Source organism: Cebus imitator, unplaced genomic scaffold, assembly GCF_001604975.1.
Source record: "Cebus imitator isolate Cc_AM_T3 unplaced genomic scaffold, Cebus_imitator-1.0 Scaffold20, whole genome shotgun sequence".
In the NCBI taxonomy this organism is placed as follows: Eukaryota; Metazoa; Chordata; class Mammalia; order Primates; family Cebidae; genus Cebus; species Cebus imitator.
In genome coordinates, this window is record NW_016107335.1 from 4,293,547 (window position 1) to 4,313,458 (window position 19,912).

Sequence of the window (19,912 nt, forward strand, 5' to 3'; positions counted from 1 at the left end):
ACCAGGGTCAGATGGAAGTCTTTCTGCCCCTGCTTCCCCAGAGGCCAAGTACCAAATAGAAATAAGACTTGTGAGAGAGGGCAGGTGCGCTTTCATCACTGGGGAGTGGGGAGGGGAGGAACCCTATGTATTTTGGTTCAGTGAAGCTCAGTCAGGTGACAAACAGTAGTTAGAATATCTTAAGTAAACCTGCCAACAACTCAGCTCAACAGAGGTGGAAATGTAATGCAATGTAAGAGACATGATTAATCTTTCTTGAGTTAATGGCTTTGCTCACACACACATCTGATGATCACATCTGCACACTGGGTGAGCAGGGTGGGGGAGCTCATGAATAATTTAAAGAATTTGCTGTGCCGTGTCCCTTTGCCTACCTTGGGATAGTGGTAGGGCTTCACAGTGGGGTAGATGGAGCCGGTGTAGGTCGGGAGCTCCATGAGGGGGACGCGGGAATCGTTGATGGTGGCGTAGGCGAGTCTTGTGCCATCCGGAGACCACCAGTGTGCGATGTGTGTCTTCAAAATCTCCTCTAAGGGAAAGCAGAGTAGAGAAATGTGAATAGCAACAAGTGGGAGTGGAAATTGGAGCTGCACAGGCAGGAACGTGAGACAGCCAGGAGAGAAATAAGTCCCTGCAGAACGCCTTATCTGCTACGACTTTTGAGGAACCTTCTCTGTGTCCTGCACATGCTTCCATTCCACGGGAGCTCAAGAAACAACTGATGCGGATGACTAACTCCAGCATGGGAAAACCCCATTAACCAAAGCTCAACCAGACAGATGCTGATCGCCTGGAAACCTTTTCCTTTGCACACATTGAGTACCATGGGTCCAACTGAACTATGATTGTACTATTGTTGATTATTTTAATATGATTTGAAAAACAGCACTGGAGAAAGTCAAGTCATATGGAAGCATGTCCCACGCAGACAGAACCAAGTGAGAACGTGAGCTCTGGCAGAGGCTGAGTCCCCTGAAAGCAGGTCAGGAATTCATGCACACACAGAGCTCCCTTATCAGAGAATGCACCAAAGACCGAGCATGCCCCTTGCTGTACACGAAAGGCGCATGCTCATTACGCATGGCTTCTTACAAGAAGGGTACAAGGTCACTGCATGTGGCAGAAAACCTAAATGGAGCCATCTTCAGAAGGACTGAAATGGAAAGAGTGTTTCTCTTGGGCTTCAACCAGAAACACCCATTACTCTTTCCTGGCCCATAGTGTCCTGGTTAGAGTTTTCACGACAGAAGAGTTTTGCAGGGTGTGATATCTTTTCCAGATGGGAAAATTCTACAGAATTTTTTTCAACACGTTGGAGAAGACACTTCCCGAGTGTAACCAGTCAGAGAACCCATTTCATTGCTAACAGCTCTTAGGTCAAGGGGTCCTCTCTTGCTCAGGGTGTATATAGTGTGTAAACCAATTCCCTCTAGATTTGTTTCTAAAATAATGATTAATATAATTTATGAGTCCCATTCAATCGGTTATTAGGTGTGTACCATAAACCCGCTGTGTACCTATAGTGTAGAAAGGTGATGAAGGAGCCTGAAAACACTTTGAAAAAAACCAAAATGGGTGCAACTAATGCAGCAGAACAAAGGAAATTGGAAGGAAGCCGAGGGCTGACTGCCCATAGGAGGGCACGATCCCAGGCAGGGAAGAGGCAGCTGACATCGGCAGCCTCCCGGGCCCTGTGGGACCACAGCAGGAGGAGACCGGCTGGCCTGGGGGAGGGTTCATGAAGCGGGGCTCGGTGTCACCCACGGGGGCATTTCACAGCCAAGTCCAGAGGCCTGAGGCAGCACGCTGCCCATGCCCCTCCTGGGGTGGGAGGTGGAGCCAGGCTCTGAGGGTGCGGTGTACCTGCCTGCCCCTCCCCTCCCTGCCCAGGTGTCTGTGGCACCCGGCGTGGCGCTGATGGGAACGCTGCTCCTCCGTGAGCCTCACTCTCCCGTCACGCGAGTCTTCCTCTCCTTGTCTTGGCCAGACGCCCCAGCAGAGAGCCTGCCACCGAAGGTAGTGTCCCGTCTGCCGGAGACTCCAGCACAACTCAGTGGAGTCTCCTGAAATACGAAGCCCATGGTGGGTCTGACCTCCTGTTCCCTGGTACATCCCGGAGTATGGAGAACAGTGCTCAGTGACAAATGAATTCAGGAGCCCTGGTGTGCTGGGCTCGAGCCCCAGTCCTGCTGTGTGTTCTTGAGTCCCAATCTGCAAAGCTAGGGGCACAGAAGCCGTCTCTAGGGTCCCCTTCCCCTCTGCGACTGTCTCATGGCCTTAGAAGCTTGGCCGGTGCAGACAGAGGCTCAGACGCCTGCGGATGTCAGTGAGGAGAAGATGAAGGAAGCACGCCAGACTGCCAGGGTCTGTAATTTTCCAGTCGCTTTGGCAGCCAGGAGGTGGACGCTCAGGTGCGAGTTTGGGATGAGGTGACTCAGAAGTGACTTTACGCAGAGTCACCGGATCTGCCCTGGCTGCTCGCTTGGAATGGTGAGTAATCGACTCCAGCAGATGGTCTGCTGGAAAAAATAGGCACCATTTGCAACGCAATTTGTGGGTGATTGTGCTCAATCACGTCTGCTGCAGTGAAGAAAGGGGCCAATGGGGCCCGAGTAGAGTCCCTGGGAGTGAGCAGAATTCTCAGGGCAGAGGCGGAAGGCGAAGCGCCCAAAGAAATCAGCAGAGGAGCCCTGCAGTGGCTTCATTAGCTCACAGCCAGCTCGGGAAAATCCAAAACAGAAAACGGCTGGCTGCAACCAGGGCTTTAAAATGAAGCAGCTTTGGTCCCAACCAACCCTAACAAAATCCCTGAAGAGACAACTCATCTATTTCTTTTCTTTGAACCCAAAGCAATCTTCTGAAACCGGAAGGATGACGAACCATCAGCCACATGCAACATCAGGCCACGTTCATTCCTACCCCATAGGTTCCCTGAGAGGCGACCAGGCAAGAGGGGCAAGGGCCACTTCTCATTTCCACCCAGGGTGTTTGCATCTCATTTCTGGACTCACTGTCTGACCTAAAGGAAACGCTGGTGCTTGGTTCTGAGCAGCATGGGCCAGGCTGGGTCATGCTTGTTGGGACAAGAGACTGAAAAACACGTGGGTGAAGGCTGGCCCCGAGGCTGGGCTGAGAATGCTCTGTTGCCATCCATCTCATCAGCAAATGCCACAGTGTTTCCATGAAGCTCAATTCACTCTTTAGAGAACTAGGAGGTAGAACAAAACCATCACTACACATGACAAAATGTAATGGCCAGAAGGGAACTTACAGACAGGCCTGTAATCCCAGCACTTTGGGAGGCTGGGGGCAGATCACTTGAGGTCAGGAGTTCGAGACCATCCTTGCCAACATGATGAAACCTCATCTCTACCAAAAATATATGCCTGTAATCTCAGCTATTCAGGAGGCTGAGGCAGGAGAGTCACCATTTGAACTCGGGAGGCAGAGGTTGCAGTGAGCTGAGAATTGGGCCACTGCACTCCAGCCTGGGTGACAGAGTGAGACTCTGTCTCAAAAAAAAAAAAAGGGAACATAAAGATTATCAGAAACAACAGGTCCCTGGTGTGTGTGACGGCAAAGGTAGTGCCTCTCAATGCCATCCGACATTGAGATGGTGGCACATGCAAATAAACGGTGCCAAGCCAAAATGCCAGCCATACAAAACTAGGGCAGCTTTAGTTTATTTTCCCTAAGTGCCCCTGAACACATCAGTCCTTGCCATTTTTATTTTCCTGCACGTCAGTTGCTCATTAAAGAGATAATGAAATATAAGAAACTAAGGGTAAAGGGCCGGGCAGAAGAAACCTTGATATTTTAGCATTAATTCCAAATGCCCCTATTCTGCAAACATTTTTCTGCAGGATTCCAGCTTAATGAGGCAGTTGGTTTAAATGCCATGCACCAAATGTAGTTCAGAAACAGAGTTTTGCAGAAGAAGAAAATCTATTTCATTAACAAAATAATTGCACGGACACCTTCCTTGGAACAAAATGAATCACTCTGCTCTCTGAGAAAGTACAATTAACTCTGGAAAACTAGAGAATACATCTTTTCTTCACCTTTCCCGACCTGCTGGGGGGCTATTTTAGCATCCGAAAAGAAAGATTCATCTGGGGACCATGGGAGGTCAATGGCTGCCTCTCTCTTGAAGATTCCAAGCGTATCCACAGCTTCAGCCCAAGGTAGGATCTGGGCTGTTTTTTTTATTTTATTTTTTTTTCATTTCTTGTTACTGTACTTTGAAGAATGAATAACATTTGGAGTGTTATTCATTCCTGTCAAATAGCATTAAGGCCAAATCCAGTGGGAAAAAATCCCTTTGAGCTCAAGGCGATAAAGTCCAATGCAACAATGAAGAGGAATCTTCCCATTTTCCAGGTTGTTTGACAGATCCAGATGAAGAGGCGGCTGCCATGATTATGTCTCATTTGCCCAGCAAGGTTTCGGGAGGTTTGCAGGAGAGCCCACTGGGAGGCGGGGCACATGCGTGTGCTGCTGACACAGGCACTGGGGCCGCACTGCAGGCAGGAGAATTGGTAATTGTTGGGGCAGTGAGGAAGGTACAGGCTCCTTTTCTGCAAAACCTCTTCAGCTGACTTTTGGTGTACATTCTGGTTAACAATGAGTACCAGAAAAGAGGAAATCCTAGCATTCGCAACATAACGGATAAGCCTGGAGGACGTGTGCTAAGCGACATAATGCTGAATGACCTCACTCGCGTGTGTGCTGTGGTTTGGGAGTGGTCTGTCTGTTCCCACCAAAGCTCCTGCTGAAGTCTGATCCCCAGTGTGGACGCGCTGGGAGGTGGAGACTAGCGGGAGGGGGCTGGGTGATGGGGCTGGGTCTCTCTGGGTGATGGGGCTGGGTTTCTCTGGGTGATGGGGCTGGGTCTCTCTGGGTGATGGGGCTGGGTCTCTCATGAATGGTTTGGTGCTGCTTTCTTAGGAGTGAGTTCTTCTGGGGAGAATGTGATGCACCTACAAGCTTATATTAAGTCCCCTTTACAACTGGGGAATTGGAGGTTCAGGGAAATTAATACACACAATTCCCTATGGCATAGTAAGGTAGAGACAAACTTAGAAGTTTGTGATGCAGTAAACAGGAGGAGATCTGCAACTTGCAACTCGGGAAAGTGGGCAAGGCAGAAACCAGAAAGAACTGTGGGGTCTGGAAACGCAGATCTCTCTCTTGCTGGAAGAAATTAGAGAAGGCTCTTTGGCAGGTGGAATGGCAGAACCTGCTCGTTGTCCCCCAATCCATCCACAGTCCCTTCTCTTTTTAGTAAAAGAACTAACGGCTTGTAGGTGGGCTCACGGCCTCCCAGGATGAAGACCTTTCCCAGCCTACCCCAAAGTGAGGTTGGGTGTGTGCTGAGTTCCTACTGCTGGGGTGAGAAAAGATGATGAGTGACACCTGGCTCCTGCCTTTAGGAGGAAAGCGTGTGACCACCTCCTCTCGTTCCCACTTTCTACTGTCTGCAGTGGAGGTCTCGCTATCATGGACCTAACAGATCTGGCATAAGATGAATTCTTGAGGTCGTTAGTATGACATCAGATGAAGCTCCTCTAGCAAATCCACTGAGTGAGAGTGATCTAGTCAAAGTCATTCCCGACAGGAACACAGAGCTGCCCAGCAGGTGCCATTTTAGCCTCTACAAAGGACCCAAGCCCAGGAAAGCGCAGTTCTCCCCTCCGTATTCTAGCAGTGCTTTAACAAGGAAGAGAGACTGCACTTCCAAATGACAGCCGAGGCCTCAGGTGCAGTGCCCAGGGCGCAGTGGTGAAGAGCACCCACAGAGCTCAGGTTCGGTGCAGATGGAGGGAGGCATCCACATCCACGGGTCTGCGCAAGGTGAGTGCACGGGAGAAAGGACACGGGGTGTGGGTGGAGAGGGGAGCAAGAGGAGTTCTAGAAGGTACACAAAGGGAGGCCGGGAATAGAGACAGACTTAAAATCCCCTTTGCAGTTGTAACTAGGGGTCTCCCCACACCCTCCTGCCACATCTGCCCAAGAAGTTCAGCTATAGAGAAATCCACAGCCAGCTTAGGGAGCACAGACGTGAGGCTGAGGGGAAGCAGGAGGCTTTACAACACCCTGGGGAAATGCGACTTGCTGTTGTTTCTCTGAGAGTTCTTCTCACATGAGCTCCTGCAGAATGGGCTCCTTAGGACCTCACCGGCCTTGTTTTTCTGGGTGAGGCAAGGCCAGGGGGGGAGGCCAGGATGCAGTTTTATTAGGAGCATGCAGGCTACTGATGGAGGCTGTGGAATCCACAGCTAAAGCCTTGCATCTATAGCCCATCATACGGACACGTGACCTGCGCCTAGCTCACGGGGAGGAAGAGGGTAAGGAGATGCATTTACCTCATCTTTCTCTCTTCCCTCGGCAACAGAGCCTTTTATTTTATTTTACTTTATTTTTGAGACAGAGTTTCGCTCTTGTTGCCTAGGCTGGAGTGCAATGGCTCAATCTCAGCTCAGTGCCACCTCTACCTCCTGGGTTCAAGCAATTCTCCTGCCTCACCCTCCCCAGAAGTAGCTAGGATTACAGGTGCCTGCCACCATGTCCAGCTAATTTTTGTGTTTTTAGTAGTGATGGGGTTTCAACATATTAGCCAGGCTGGGCTCGAACTCCTGACCTCAGGTGATCCCCCGCCTTGGCCTCCCAAAGTGTTGGGATTACAGGCGTGAGCCACGGCACCCTGCCGGCAGCAGAACCATTTCTAAATGGCCAGAAGTCACAGGCAGCCATGACGCAGGCCTAGCGTGACTAAGATTTCTCCTTTTGCCATTAAAGCGATTCCCGGCCACTTCTACGCTTTGGTGATTTTCTCTGTGCCTCCTGCTTCACTGCCCCATCAGAGGCAGGCTGGACACGCCGGGAGCCTCCTGTTGCCTGGGTTTTCTTTTAGGAGCTCAGTATCCCAGAATTTGAAACTGTGTTTCCTTAAAGACAGAATGTCAAGTTATAGACTCCCTCCAAGAGCAGAACATAGAATCCTTCTGAGTTTATAACTGCAGCAGAGATGGCGGAGCCCTTGCGTGAAGCAGGGGATCACAGGAAGGCTTCTCTTATCTCCCGGTTCTAAGCTCCCGGGTCCACGGAGCCCTGCTGGTTACTATTCTATGGTCTTTCCCAAGGTCAGCATTCTGCAGAGGCCCAGTGGAGGCAAGGCCGTTGGATCCAATGCCATGCTCAGTCCACGAATTCAACCACTGTGGAAGACCGTGGGGCCCGCAGTGGCCAGGAGTAGGCTGGAACATCAGAAGCCTCTTCCCAAGATGCCTCCACAAATACTTCTCGACGGTATTTGTGGCTAGGGGTTATTCACGCCCTTTCTCTACGAAGTCACTGATGCCTCAGTATAATTTACTTCACAGAGACGGACGCCTTGCTGAATGTGGCACGCTGTATTTTCCAAAACCAGCCTCAGTGCTAACTCCAGGATGTGACACCCACCCCCACCAAGAGGTGATTCTTTTCTCCTTGAACCAGAGCAGTGTTTTGAATGAGGAGAATGTGGCAGAAAGTGATGGCTTGTGGCTTCTAAAACTCGGTCATAAAGGGTGTGTTATACTTTGTGTGGGAAGTAGAAAAGTTCCTTTTTAAAATTTCCTTTCTTGTTAGAGAACAAGTGTGCTAATAACTCTTTGTGAAGCCCTATCCTATGTAGCTGTTAGACATGCCATGCTCACAGGCACGTAGTACATTCTGTGTCCTTGTACTTTTACCAAGATACCTGTGCCGGATGTGCTCACAGGCGTGTCCCAGCTCTCCACTGCTTTGACTTGTTTAGAAAAGTTTTAAGTTATTAGCCAATCAGGTTTTAGTTTAGATTGTGAGGTCTGGCTCCAGCCAACAGAGATCAGACACAGCAGTAAGGATGACCTCCAAATGCATAAGGGATAAATTTGTGTGTTTTCCTTTGTTCATGGTGCTCTCATGGCAAGATGGCTAGCAAGTGTACCCTTCCTGCAGTCTAGGAAGTAAAAATTGCATTGCTGAAAGATCCTGTGTCTCAGTGCTAACTTTTCACTGTGGCACTGAGCATCTGTTTCCAACAGTTTGGATGTGTGTCCCCGTCCAAATCTCACGTTGAATTGTCATTCTGATGCTAGAGGTGGGGCCCGGTGGGAGCGGCTGAATCGCGAGGCTGGGTTTCTCACGAATGGTTTAGCAGCGTCCCCTTGGTGCTGCCCTCATGACAATGAGTGGCTTCTCATGAGACCTGCTGTTTAAAAGTGTGTGGCGCCTCCACACCCCTACTCACTGCCTCTCGCTCCTGCTCCCGCCGTGGGATGTGCCTGCTCCCCATTTGCCTTCTGCCATGACTGCAAGCTTCCTGAGGCCTCTCTAGAAGCAGGTGCCTCCATGCTTCTTGCACGAACCGGGAGCCAGTTAAACCTCTTTTACCTTTAAATTATCCAGCCTCAGGGATTTCTTTATAGCAATGCAAGAATGGCGTCATACGAGGTGGGATGGCTTTCCCCTGGCTTGCTCTTGCTTGGGTCACTCACCCTGAACACCGTCTGCTATGTTGTGAGGAAACTCTGGCCAAATGGAGAGGCTACATTAGGTGTCCTCGGGGATACGGCAGGCCTCAGCTGGCAGCCGGCATCAGCCATGGGACACGTGGACGAGCGAGCCCTGCCCCACACCGCTCAGCCCCTTCTGGTCATCCCACTTGGTGCAGAGCAGAGGAGGGAAGAACTATGCCCCGTTTACACATTCCCAGTTTTATGCCATTGCATTTGGGATTGCTGAGCTCAAATTCAGTTTGAAAAGTTTTGAGCCGGGCATGGTGGCTCACACCTGTCATTCCAGCACTTTGGGAGGCCCAGGTAGGTGGATCACTTGAGGTCAGGAGTTTGAGACCAGCCTGGCCAACATGGTGAAACCCCATCTCTACTAAAATTATAAAACTTAGCCGGGCATGGTGGTGGGTACCTACAGTCCCAGCTACTTGGGAGGCTGAGGCAGGAGAATTTCTTGAACCCAGGAGTCGGAGGTTACAGTGAGCTGAGATCGTGCCATTGCACATCAGCCCAGGTAACAGAGCAAGACTCTGTCTCAAGAAAAAAAAAAAAGTGTTTTGAAAGAGGAAGGATGAGCCAGTACGCCAGGCTCCTTTTTCCTTTTTTCCTCCGTTGTGTTTTGTTTTCTCTGACTCTTTCCTCTTCATCTGTATTGTGGGCACCTGAAGGAGCTTCCAGAACTCCTGGGCCTGCTGTCTTCTGCCCACCTGCCTCATGCCCAAACAGGTCCCAGTGTAGTGGGGATGTTCTCTTGTTTCTCACTCATTTGGTAATTGATTGGCTATCCACCCACTCAGTCACTCAAGAGATACACAAGCAGCCTAATAATGAAACCATGCCCCAAAGAGCTCAAGGAACCAATGGCTAAGGGAAGTTCTTGAGTTTACAGAGTGGCAGACAAGAACAGAAACAACTTGCTGAAACACTGACACTCCCTCCGACCAGAGGTAAGAGAACTGGCTGAGGTCTGTGGGAACCAAGTTGGTCAACTGGGGTCTGTGCAGAACAAGCTTGCTGACGTCACGGCCTGAATTTCCACCCCCAACTCTCCCTGAATTTGCACATGCAGCCCATGAGTTATCGTGGAGAAAGAATTGTGCATGCTGAAGGACTTTCCAAATCTCCCCCTTTCTTACACCAATCACCTGCTAATCCCAGAATCCACCTGCTAAACACTCCCCTGCGTGATGGAGTCTTGCTCTGTCACCTAGGCTGGAGTGCAGTGGTGCAACCTCAGCTCACAGCAACCTCCACCTCCTGGGTTCAAGCAATTTTCCTGCCTCAGCCTCCCAAGTAGCTGGGACTACAGGCATGTGCCACCATGCCCTGCTAATTTTTTGTATTTTCAGTTGAGTTGGGGTTTCACCGTGTTAGCCAGGATGGTCTTGATCTCCTGATCTTGTGATCCACCCGCCTCGGCCTCCCAAATTGCTGGGATTACATGCATAAGCCACCGCACCTGGCTGGGAATAGACTTTTAATATAAAGCTTTTCTTTTCTGAAAATGCTTGTGCCACAGTATCGGCATCTAGGGCACAGGCAGTGAACCCCTTCTGCAACCCCATGGACTGAGGACATGCTATCTGGCTGGGCCCAGAGAGGGCCCTTACGGAGAACTGGAGGAAGAGAGTGGACGCCTGCTGGTCTGTATGCTGTGGAACGATGCTGTACATTTGAATTCAAGTTTAGTTTTGAAGTGGGGGATCCCAGCTTGGGCCTCCCCTGGAATTCAGACGAAAGCTGGAAGCTGTGCTAAGACCTGGATTTGGGCATAAGGCTCAGGGGAGAAGGACCCGGAAGGAAAGACCACATAGTCTTGTGCATTAGCCTGACCTCGAGAGTCCACCCACGCAGGGGGGCCCCTTCCCCCCACTGCCACTGACCCTTGTGCTAGGCACGAGAGAGAGGCCGCTCCTGGGAGGACGTCCCTGTGCTCTTGAACGTGTACTTGAGAAGCCTCACTGCTCACCCTCCTTCTCCCTTCCCCACTGTCAATTGCCTGCTGATGTGAGGGAGGCATTTAAAGTACAAGTGACATCAGGGGACACAATCAAGTGATAAGCAAACATGCAAAGACCGGGGATGCAGTGAGCCACAGCGAGCTCTTCTGGAGGGTCTGCGGGATCTCAGTGTGGAACGGGGAGCGGCCTTGTGGGGTGCCAGCCAGGGTGAATTCGCACAGGGGCTGAGAAGCTGTGGTCTCCGGGCTCCTCTGCTTCATGGGCCTCTGCTTACAGTCACGATCTTCTGTCCTTTTTCTAAAGAGGATCCTCCAGTTTTATAGGCCCTAGGCCCCACAAAATTGGGATCTGTCCCCAGTAGAGAAGAACAACTTTTAGGGAAAACTCCATAGACGAATGCCTGGGCCCCACCTTCTGCTTTTAGGGGCCACGTGCCCTCACGGGCAGGACGCAAACAGGCAGGACCCGGGCTCCAGCGCTGGTCCCGCCTCTCCGGGCCTCTTTCTTCTACTGTAAAATGAGGGCTTGGCTTGGGTCTCTTGGTTTTCAAACTCTGACAATATGAGCATCCTTTCTTACAGAAAAAAAGCCCTGCAGTTATCCGTTTAATTCTGTTCTAAATATTCAATGCCACTTTAAAAATGATCTGTATTTTGGCCGGGTGCAGTGGTTCGTGCCTGTAATCCCAGCACTTTGGGAGGCCGAGGAGAGCAGATCACTTAAGGTCAGGAGGTCGAGACCAGCCTGGCCAACATGGTGAAACTCCGTCTCTACTAAAAATACAAAAATTAGCTGGGCACGGTGGTGCACACCTGTAATCCCAGCTACACAGGAGGCTGAGGCAGGAGAACTGCATGAACCCAGGAGGAGAAGGTTATAGTGAGCAAAGATTGAGCCACTGCACTCCAGCCTGCTTGACAGAGTAAGACTGTCTCAAAAAAAAAAAAAAAAAAATCTGTGTTTCCTTTATCACAACCATGTCTGCATGTATCTGAAAAGATTTCAGTGTAACGGGACATATGAGGCACGTGGTCCTACACGGAACCAAGTGTGGCCGCAGATGCACGGGCTTCCTGATGCAGCTCCCCGGCCCTGACCGCCACACCCACTCAGCTTTGTTTGAGGGATTCTAGAATGCCTGTCCCTGATGGAACTCCACACTGTTTCCTAAGCTCTTAAAAGTAACCGCCAACTACAGGTTCCCAGGACAGGGCACAGGCAAGAACATGTCTTCAAGAGGCCATGTCTGCCAACCTGAAGGGGGCATGGATTTAGTGAAGGCAGAAGGTGCGTGTGCTCACATGTCAGAGCCGGGAGGCCATGCATGTGGCGGGAAGAGCGTGGCACGTGGCTGAGGCCACTCAGGCACCTCCTCCTTGCGTGGGTCTCCGACCCCCCTCAGCCACTTCCTGCTCTGCACCCCTCCCTCTTTACAGAGTTGAGGTGACCAGCAGATGGTTTTTGGGCCCCCTGGCAACCTGTAAAGGCCTGAAGACCCCATGATGACAGAGATTATGGTGAACTCTTGTTGAATGTGCCCTTCGAGTGATGCAGGACGGTTGCAGTGGGGGAGGAGGGGGAACTTTCAGTGCACGGAGCACCCACCTAGCAGTGGCATCAGCAGGCGCATCTGCAGACACTTGCAGGGCCTCGCAGGGAGGGACCCTCACACCCAGCGGAAGGGAGAAGAGGCTGGCTGGCTCCTCAGGGTCAGGAGGGATGGAGAAGGAAACGACTTCACCTTCATTTTTCTCTCATTGTTCTAGAATATCTTGTGAGCTGAATCAAGTATCACAACAGGCTATTATTAGGTGGAGGCCAGGAAGGAGAATGTGGACAAGGACCAACCTAGCAGGCTTCCTGGATGGGGAGGGGAAAGGGGATTGAGGATTAGGGAGTGGGGGGAACAGAGCGTCCCACCCTAAGGAGGTGGGGGGTATGGGAGGTCTAAGCAACATGGCCTCAGGAGCTAGACTTTCCAGGCTGAAATCCGGCCCTGCCCCACTGGCTGTGACCTTGGGCAAGTGACCTAGCCCCTGGGTGCCTCAGTTTCCTCCTCTGTATACAGGGATAGAAGCAGGCTGCCCTCACTGGGTCGTTGCTGTGAGAGCTCTATTAATTATTATTTGTAAAATCCATCTACCACTGCCTGCACTCTGCAGGTGCCCTAAAACATCGATTATGACCATGGAGCTGCATGCCAGCCTTGGGGCCTTGGAAACCAATAGGCAGGGGCCCAACTGAGGGAGCAGAGGAAGTCAAAACGGAAGACGAGCCCAAAACTAGATGATCTGAGAGCCACATGTGGGGTGCTGCCGAACCTTCTGGCGCCTGGCGAGCCCAGGCCTCTGGTCACCTCAGGGACTATACTGACAGAATTGCCTCACTATCACGGGAAACCTCTTTACCCAACGCCCTCCTTGTTCTGAGAAATTGCAGAAGAGAAAAAGAGCCAAGGGCTCACTCTTCCCTGGGTGGGTCAGGGCAGATGGCCACTTCCCACCAGCAGCCACAGGCCTGGGGGCCAACAGGCTCAATGTGTTTTCACTGCACATTTTCTAATGCTTCCGCAAAAACGTATATTCCCTCTGCAACCCAACAACCCAAAAATCCCACTCAAGCCCTCACCTCTCTTCCTTTTCATAATAAAAAGACTTGGTGAGGACAGTACCATTAGGTAGGGGGAACCAAGGCAAAGGCCACCTCGTCCTGACATTCCTGCCCCGCGAATCGCCCCCTCTGACCTCTTCCTACACCAGCGTTGGGAAACATCCTGCCCTTTTCCTTCATCCTATGAAGATTTACAGGTAAAACGTGTCTGTGGCTTTTTTTTGGGGGGAAGTAAGTTTTACTTGGCAGCTTCCGGGTAAGCCGTCTTAGAGGGTAGTGATGGTGACGGCGACACCCAGCAGCCGGTGAGCACCCAACGCACCCCAAGCCTGCTCTCCTGGCTTAGATGGGTTAACTCATTTAATCCTCAACACAATCGCTCCAGGTAGACATATTATTGTCTTTATTTTTTCCCTTAAGGAAACTAAGGGAAAGAAGTTTAAACAATGCGCTGAAGCTCACACAGCTAGTATGTGAAGGGTAACCCCTGGGAAATACTGAAAGAGACATTCCTGCACCTGCCTGTCCCCAGGCTCCCCTTCTCCCCTCTCTCCTGTGACAACCCCAGTGTGCAGCTGTGGGCTCTGAGTCTGTGCATGCTGGGCTGGCGGGGACGTCTGGGTCTCAAACTTTCCTATCAAGTAATAGTCTCTGTGAGGCCCAGGGTCGGGCAGGCAGGCAGCTCTGCACATACACCATCACTCATGTCCTGGTATTGACCAAAACATTGTTTTAAATTCAGTTCCTGACGTGTGTTCAATTTCTTTTTTAAAAATTTATTTATTTTACTTTAAGTTCTGGGGTACATGTGTAGAAAGTGCGGGTTGGTTTCATAGGTATACATGGGCCATGGTGGTTTGCTGCACCTATCAACCCATCATGCAGGTTTTAAGCCCCACATGCATTAGGTATTCGTGCTAATGCTATCCCTCCCCTTGGCCCCGACCCCCGGACAGGCCCCAGTGTTTGATGTTCCCCTCCCTGTGTTCATGTGTACTCATTGTTCAACTCCCACCTCTGAGTGAGAACATTCGGTGTTTGGCTTTCTGTTCCTGTGTTACTTTGCTGAGGATGGTTTCCATCTTCATCCATGTCCCTGCAAAGGACATGAACTCATTCTTTTTTATGGCTGCATATATTCCATAGTGTATATGTACCACATTTTCTTCAGTCTACCATTGATGGGCTGGTTCCTAGTCTTTGCTATTTATTGTAAATGGTGCTGCAATAAACATACATGTGCATGTGTCTTCATGTATTCAATTTCAAAAGGAATGTCTCACAATCATACTCGTACTGACTTTGTCATTAATTTCATCATCTATATAGGAACTGGTTCAGTGTTTTAGGTAATATGGATTGTCAGCCCTATTGTAATTTTCAATTTCCTTAGGCAGTTTATATTTTTCTTCCTGGTCTTTTGCCAAAACTGATCATCCTGTTAATATTCACCAGAAAGTTAAAAATAAATTGAGATTGTGAAATTAGAATCCTAATTAAACAGCAACGTAACTACCAGCTGAGATTTACCAGCGTTTGGATTTTCCAAGGGCTTTAAAAAGTGCTGACCTTATTCTGTCCTCATCTGAAAGTTAGAATTTTTTGCCACAAAACAAAATTATAGCCTTAAAATTATATGCAACATTTTTTACATAGTCTGGCTTTAGTTTTAAATGATAGGAAGAGCTGGGCGCGGTGGCTCATGCCTGTAATCCCAGCACTTTGGGAGGCCGAGGCGGGTGGATCACGAAGTCAAGAGATCGAGACCATCCTGGTCAACATGGTGAAACCCCGTCTCTACTAAAAATACAAAAAATTAACCAGGCATAGTGGCAAGCACCTGTAATCCCAGCTACTCAGGAGGCTGAGGCAGGAGAATTGCCTGAACCCAGGAGGCGGAGGTTGCGGTGAGCCGAGATCGCGCCATTGCATTCCAGCCTGGGTAACAAGAGCGAAACTCTGTCTCAAAAAAAATAAAAAAATAAAAAAATAAATGATAGGAAGAAAATTTCCTTCTATCATGCGCTGCAGAAAGGCTCATTATAATACACAGCTTCAACGAAAATCCTGAGCAATTGTCACCTTAATCAGACTGAGATATTCTGCGCAAATGTTTCCTAATCTCAATGAAAACACATTTAAAAAATAATGGATATCAAAACCAATGTGTATCAGACAGGAAATTAGGTTGCCAGTTTTTTTTTTTTTTTTTTTTAAGAGGAAGGTTAATTAATTGTAAACCATAATCAGTTTCTGTGTCCAACTGCACCCGATGATTAATTATTCCTGGTTCTATTGTTCGAAGAATGAGCTGGCCTTTTGACTTGCGCAGGTGTGTCCTGACCCCAGGGAGCAGCTCAGGGGTTCTGTGTAAAGAGAGCGGACTCCTGTCACACCGGAGCCTGGGCATCATCCCCAGCCACGACGTCAGCATACTACGTCTGGATGCAGATGCAGGGGCAGCCTAGATGGAAGGCGGCAGGCCAAACCCTGGGCTCAGGGCTGAGCCCCTCTGGACAGCCCCTGTCCCCGCCCTCTTCCATCCTCAGAATGTCCTGGGTTATGGAACTAGCCTGAATTGGAAGTCGCCATGGGGGCTGCATGACCCTAAAGAGAATGAGGGCCTGGGTTCCACAGGCACAGGAGCTTCATCCTGCCCCATGCCCAGACGGCCCTGAGCTGGACAGCCTTCTCTCTACACAGGCTGTGATCATGAATCGGAGAGGATGAATGAGAGGGGGCTCTCAGGGAAATCCACACCACTGCTTTTTTGCAAAAACCCACAGGTGGTCGCCCTCTCCTGCTGAGGGTGATGGCTCCCCAGACCCAGCGCAGGTGCCCCTGCAAGTTGGAACGTGTCTGTGGGCCTTGTCACAGGCCCTGTGCTGCCCTGGGTGCATAGATGTGGTTGCTGCTTTCAAGTAAATAATAGATGCGGAAGGGTCACTGGGCACACTGTGTACGCCAGCGTATAATACCGCGTTGATCAATGAGGGACACCAGCTCCATGCATCACCCGCTTATTCCTGCCTCGTAGCTTCAGCAACGTGACAATTTAGCACTACAGAAAATGTTTAGGAGACAATGTCAGCTTTGCAGCCTGGGCAGGACCAGAAGAAGCGACTGTGAAGGTCTCGGCAGAGAAGGGGAATTAGGCCGTGTCCATGGGCCACGCTTCCCAGAGGCCTCCCAGTTCCTTCAGGCATGATTAATCCCTCTGTGTCCAGAGCTACTTTACCCAAGAAACACAACCCCAGCAGGAGGACAAAGAGCCCCACACGGGGCATGGCACACAGCAGGTGCTCAATAAATGGCTTGAGCTGAACAGAAGCTAAGGTGGAAATCCGGTTCACAAGGGCCACAGCCGTCCACCATGTCTTTCCCTAGGTCTTGATGTGGCCCTGGGAAGAGCCCAACATTTACCCCTGGGCCAATAGCTGCAGCTCACCCCCAGAACTTTCTGGCTCTCTCTGACCAGTCTGTACCATCCACATCCTGGAACAGAGCAGCCACCGCTGTAGGTCAGGGCTTTCCTCTTAGGCAGGTCAGAGCTACAGTCACCTGCAGTGGATAGTGTTCTTTAGATGTTAATGTCCCTAACCCAAGTCTTGAGTGAGAGATCCTGGATCCCAGAAGGGTGAGGTCTCCTTAGTACCTACAGGAAGACCAGGAGGGCACCAGCCTCTCCAAGCTCCGGTATACTTAGATTCTTCTAGCATGCAAGTTCTAGATAGCTGCAGTATACAAAATGCAGAAGAGATTCCTGCTGTAGGGAAGCAGGAGCCCAGGAGAGCCAGGGTGACATCTTTTTAAAACCAACTCCATATTGAAACTAGCAAGGCCCACTTCTTGCCAGTCACGGTCCATAGACCTAAGATGTTTACAGCTAAGGAAGTAGCTGGCTCTAGCTCACGAAGAGCACAGAGTGGGTAGCAGCAGGAGGGAACAGAGGATGGGAGGGGAAGGGTAATGGCTGTGCCCAGATAGGGAGACCCCTGACTAGAGCCCTTTGTCCAGTCTGCTTCCCTTTGTGCAAATTCTCCATGTTCCACATGAAGACATTCTGTATCTGTTACTGGGGTAGGAAACGTGGCAGAAGGGAAGAGGTGGAGAGGAGGAAGCTGACTCTCACCACCCTGAAGCTCTGCCCGGTGCAGAGAGAGTCCCCATTGCCCCTTTTCGTGCCCCTCTACATAGGCTGCTGTCCACCACATGGTGCCTTCTGCCTCTCTCCTTGCTGGAAACAGGAGGAGTTAAGGTGCAGTCTCCTCTCCATGTAAGACCCGTTACATAAGCAAACAAACTGATGTCATTCAAACGTTATTATCAGCTGATAGCTTGTATCCCTTCATCTACCCATTCTCATCATTATTAGATCAACAAATCTGAGTGACTATAAACCAATCTGCCTGGACCCACGGCACTCAATATAGCAACTATTACTACTAATAACGTGAGTGTTGGAAATAGATGCTCGGTGCTGCAAAGAAAAGTCAGCACTGAGACAAGGGATCTCTAAGCAAGGCAATTTTACTTTCTGCAGAAAGGGTGCTTCTGTTAGCTATCTTGCCACGAGAGTACAATGAACAAAGGAAAAGCAGACATATTTACCTTTTACGCATTTGGGGTTGTCTCTACTGCTGTGTCTGATCTCCATTGGCTGGAGCCAGACTTATAACCTAAAACTGAACTTAAGTGGCTAATAATTTAACACTTTTTTGAATAGGTAAGAGCAAGGGAGAACAGAAAGGAAGTCTAAACAAGGAGGGCGCACAGGCTGCGAGCTGGGACACACCTGTGAGCACGTCCAGCACAGATATCTTGGTTAAAGTACAAGGACATAGAATGTACCACCTGCTTGTGAGCATGACTAACAGCTACACAGGACAGGGCTTAATGAACAGTTATTAGCAAAGAGCAAAGAAGGCTTTGAAGAAAGTTAGTCTTTAAAAGAGACTATTATTTCTAACATTTATTATTATTTTTTAACAAGAAAGGTAACTTTGAGGAGGAACTTTTCTGCCTCTTACAGCGAGGAATACCTGTCATTTGTGATGCACTTTACTTTTTATTATACATTTTCCCACGCATTATACAGAAGCTGTGAGGGCGTCAGTGGAGAATTGTACAACGTCTCCACAGTGCTGAGTCTGGGAGAGCAGCTGTCCTCCTTACTCACAGCAAGAAGTGATAGAGGATCTTAGGCACTTATTCAGAGGCAGAAAAAGTGTTCTAATTCGTTTTTAAACGAACATATGGGTGTTTTCTTAGAGCAGCAACACAAGTAGTCAGTGACACCTCATCAGTGCCCAATCAGTGACTAGCCATGCTAGACTAACACAGTATGATGATTTGTACAACGGCCCCACAAGGTCGATGCTCCATCTTACAGAGGAGGAAACTGAGGTCGGACAGGTTGAGTCAATTCGCTTGAGTTCATTCAACCAGTAAGTGATGGAGGTAGAACGGTGAAGCCAGGGATGCCAGACTTCAAAGCTGTTTCCACAGTACCCCGTTTCACTGGGCAAGTCATTTCCCTTCTCGGAGCCTCTGTATGATTGCAGGTTTGCAATCTTCTGAGAATCTATGTTTTTAGATCCAGCTTTGAAGTAAAGTTCGTACAAGGCAGATGCCCATTTGAGAATGAAAATAAATTAAGTGGTACAGGGCCAATTAAAAACCAGCAGCTCTTCAATGAAACACTGTGGTGAGACGAACTCTTAAACACAGTGGACTGGAGAGGGAGATGCTGCAGGTGAAGGGTGATTACTCAGAGTGAGCTCATGAAGTCTCCATGTTATTTTCTGAAAACCAGGATTTTCTTTCCCTTTCCTGCTGCCTTCCTCCAATGTCTCCATTCCTGGATGATCCTGTATGATTATAATCAATATTATCAGCTACAAATGGTCCCACGCGGCCCTGGGAATAAGCAGGAGGGAAAAGACAATTCCAGTTATAGGGTGCTTACACTTGAGCTAGAGAAGGGCTCGAATGACTTATTTCCCATCCTCTTAGGGAGTTCATTTCCAAGATAAAGACAGTATATTTTGGTTGTGTTTTATAGGATCAGATGCTTCCCCGGTTCTCTCAATGAATCTTATGTTTGTTTTTGTGAAATAGTTGGCAGGAAATCTCAGCTTCTTTTTATAGTGAAAAGCAACATTCACAGTGAATTCTCTTGCCAAAATCTAAACGACATAGGAAAGTCGAAAATTGAGTGAAGCTTTGCTGTGATCTCTTTTTTCCTAATGCTTTTTGGCTAATTATGGTCCAAAGCAAAGATGCAGAACTAACTCTGGCTGCCAGAATTGCTCTATGAACAAAATAATCCCAGGTGGAAATTTCTAGAAGCTTAAGAAGAGTTTGCTGGTACTTCCGGTGGGGATTTCCAAAACAGAATGGTAGAATCAAGCTGGGGGATGGGGGGTGATGACCTCATGGTGGAAGGACTTTGTCAACAAGTCCCCAACTTATCAGGTGTCAAATAGCCCAAGGCAGGCACCATATCAGCACGGTATCTTAACCTCAACACGGAGCTCCCCTCTTCCTACCTAGGGAGGGCTTTGGATTAGAGGTCAAAGGATCAGAGGAGGCCCTGGGGACTATGTGGGAAATCCTAAATCCTATGAGTAGACAGTAAACAGGTGCTTTTTCAAGGTTGTGTCTTTGGAACTCAGGGGCCCAATGACATGTCTTCCATGAAGAGAAGACCCAGCTCACCCATGTCTCCTGCTGAAGTCATGGAATGTTATCTGGCTTCTCTTGAAGACTCATGTATACCTTGAGGCTTTCTGCAATCTGCTT

The 19,912-nt window shown here is 49.4% G+C and overlaps 1 protein-coding gene across 5 annotated transcripts in view; it reads right to left on the reverse strand.

The window, feature by feature from the left end:
* The window catches only part of DPP6 (dipeptidyl peptidase like 6), a 1,123,726-nt gene that overhangs the window by 125,752 nt on the left and 978,062 nt on the right, over nucleotides 1-19,912 (reverse strand). For all 5 annotated transcript variants that reach the window (XM_017519776.2, XM_017519786.2, XM_017519769.2 and 2 more), the window contains one exon: nucleotides 375-529. In XM_017519776.2, coding sequence (XP_017375265.1) covers nucleotides 375-529 — 155 coding nt within the window. The remainder of the gene's footprint in view (nucleotides 1-374; nucleotides 530-19,912) is intronic.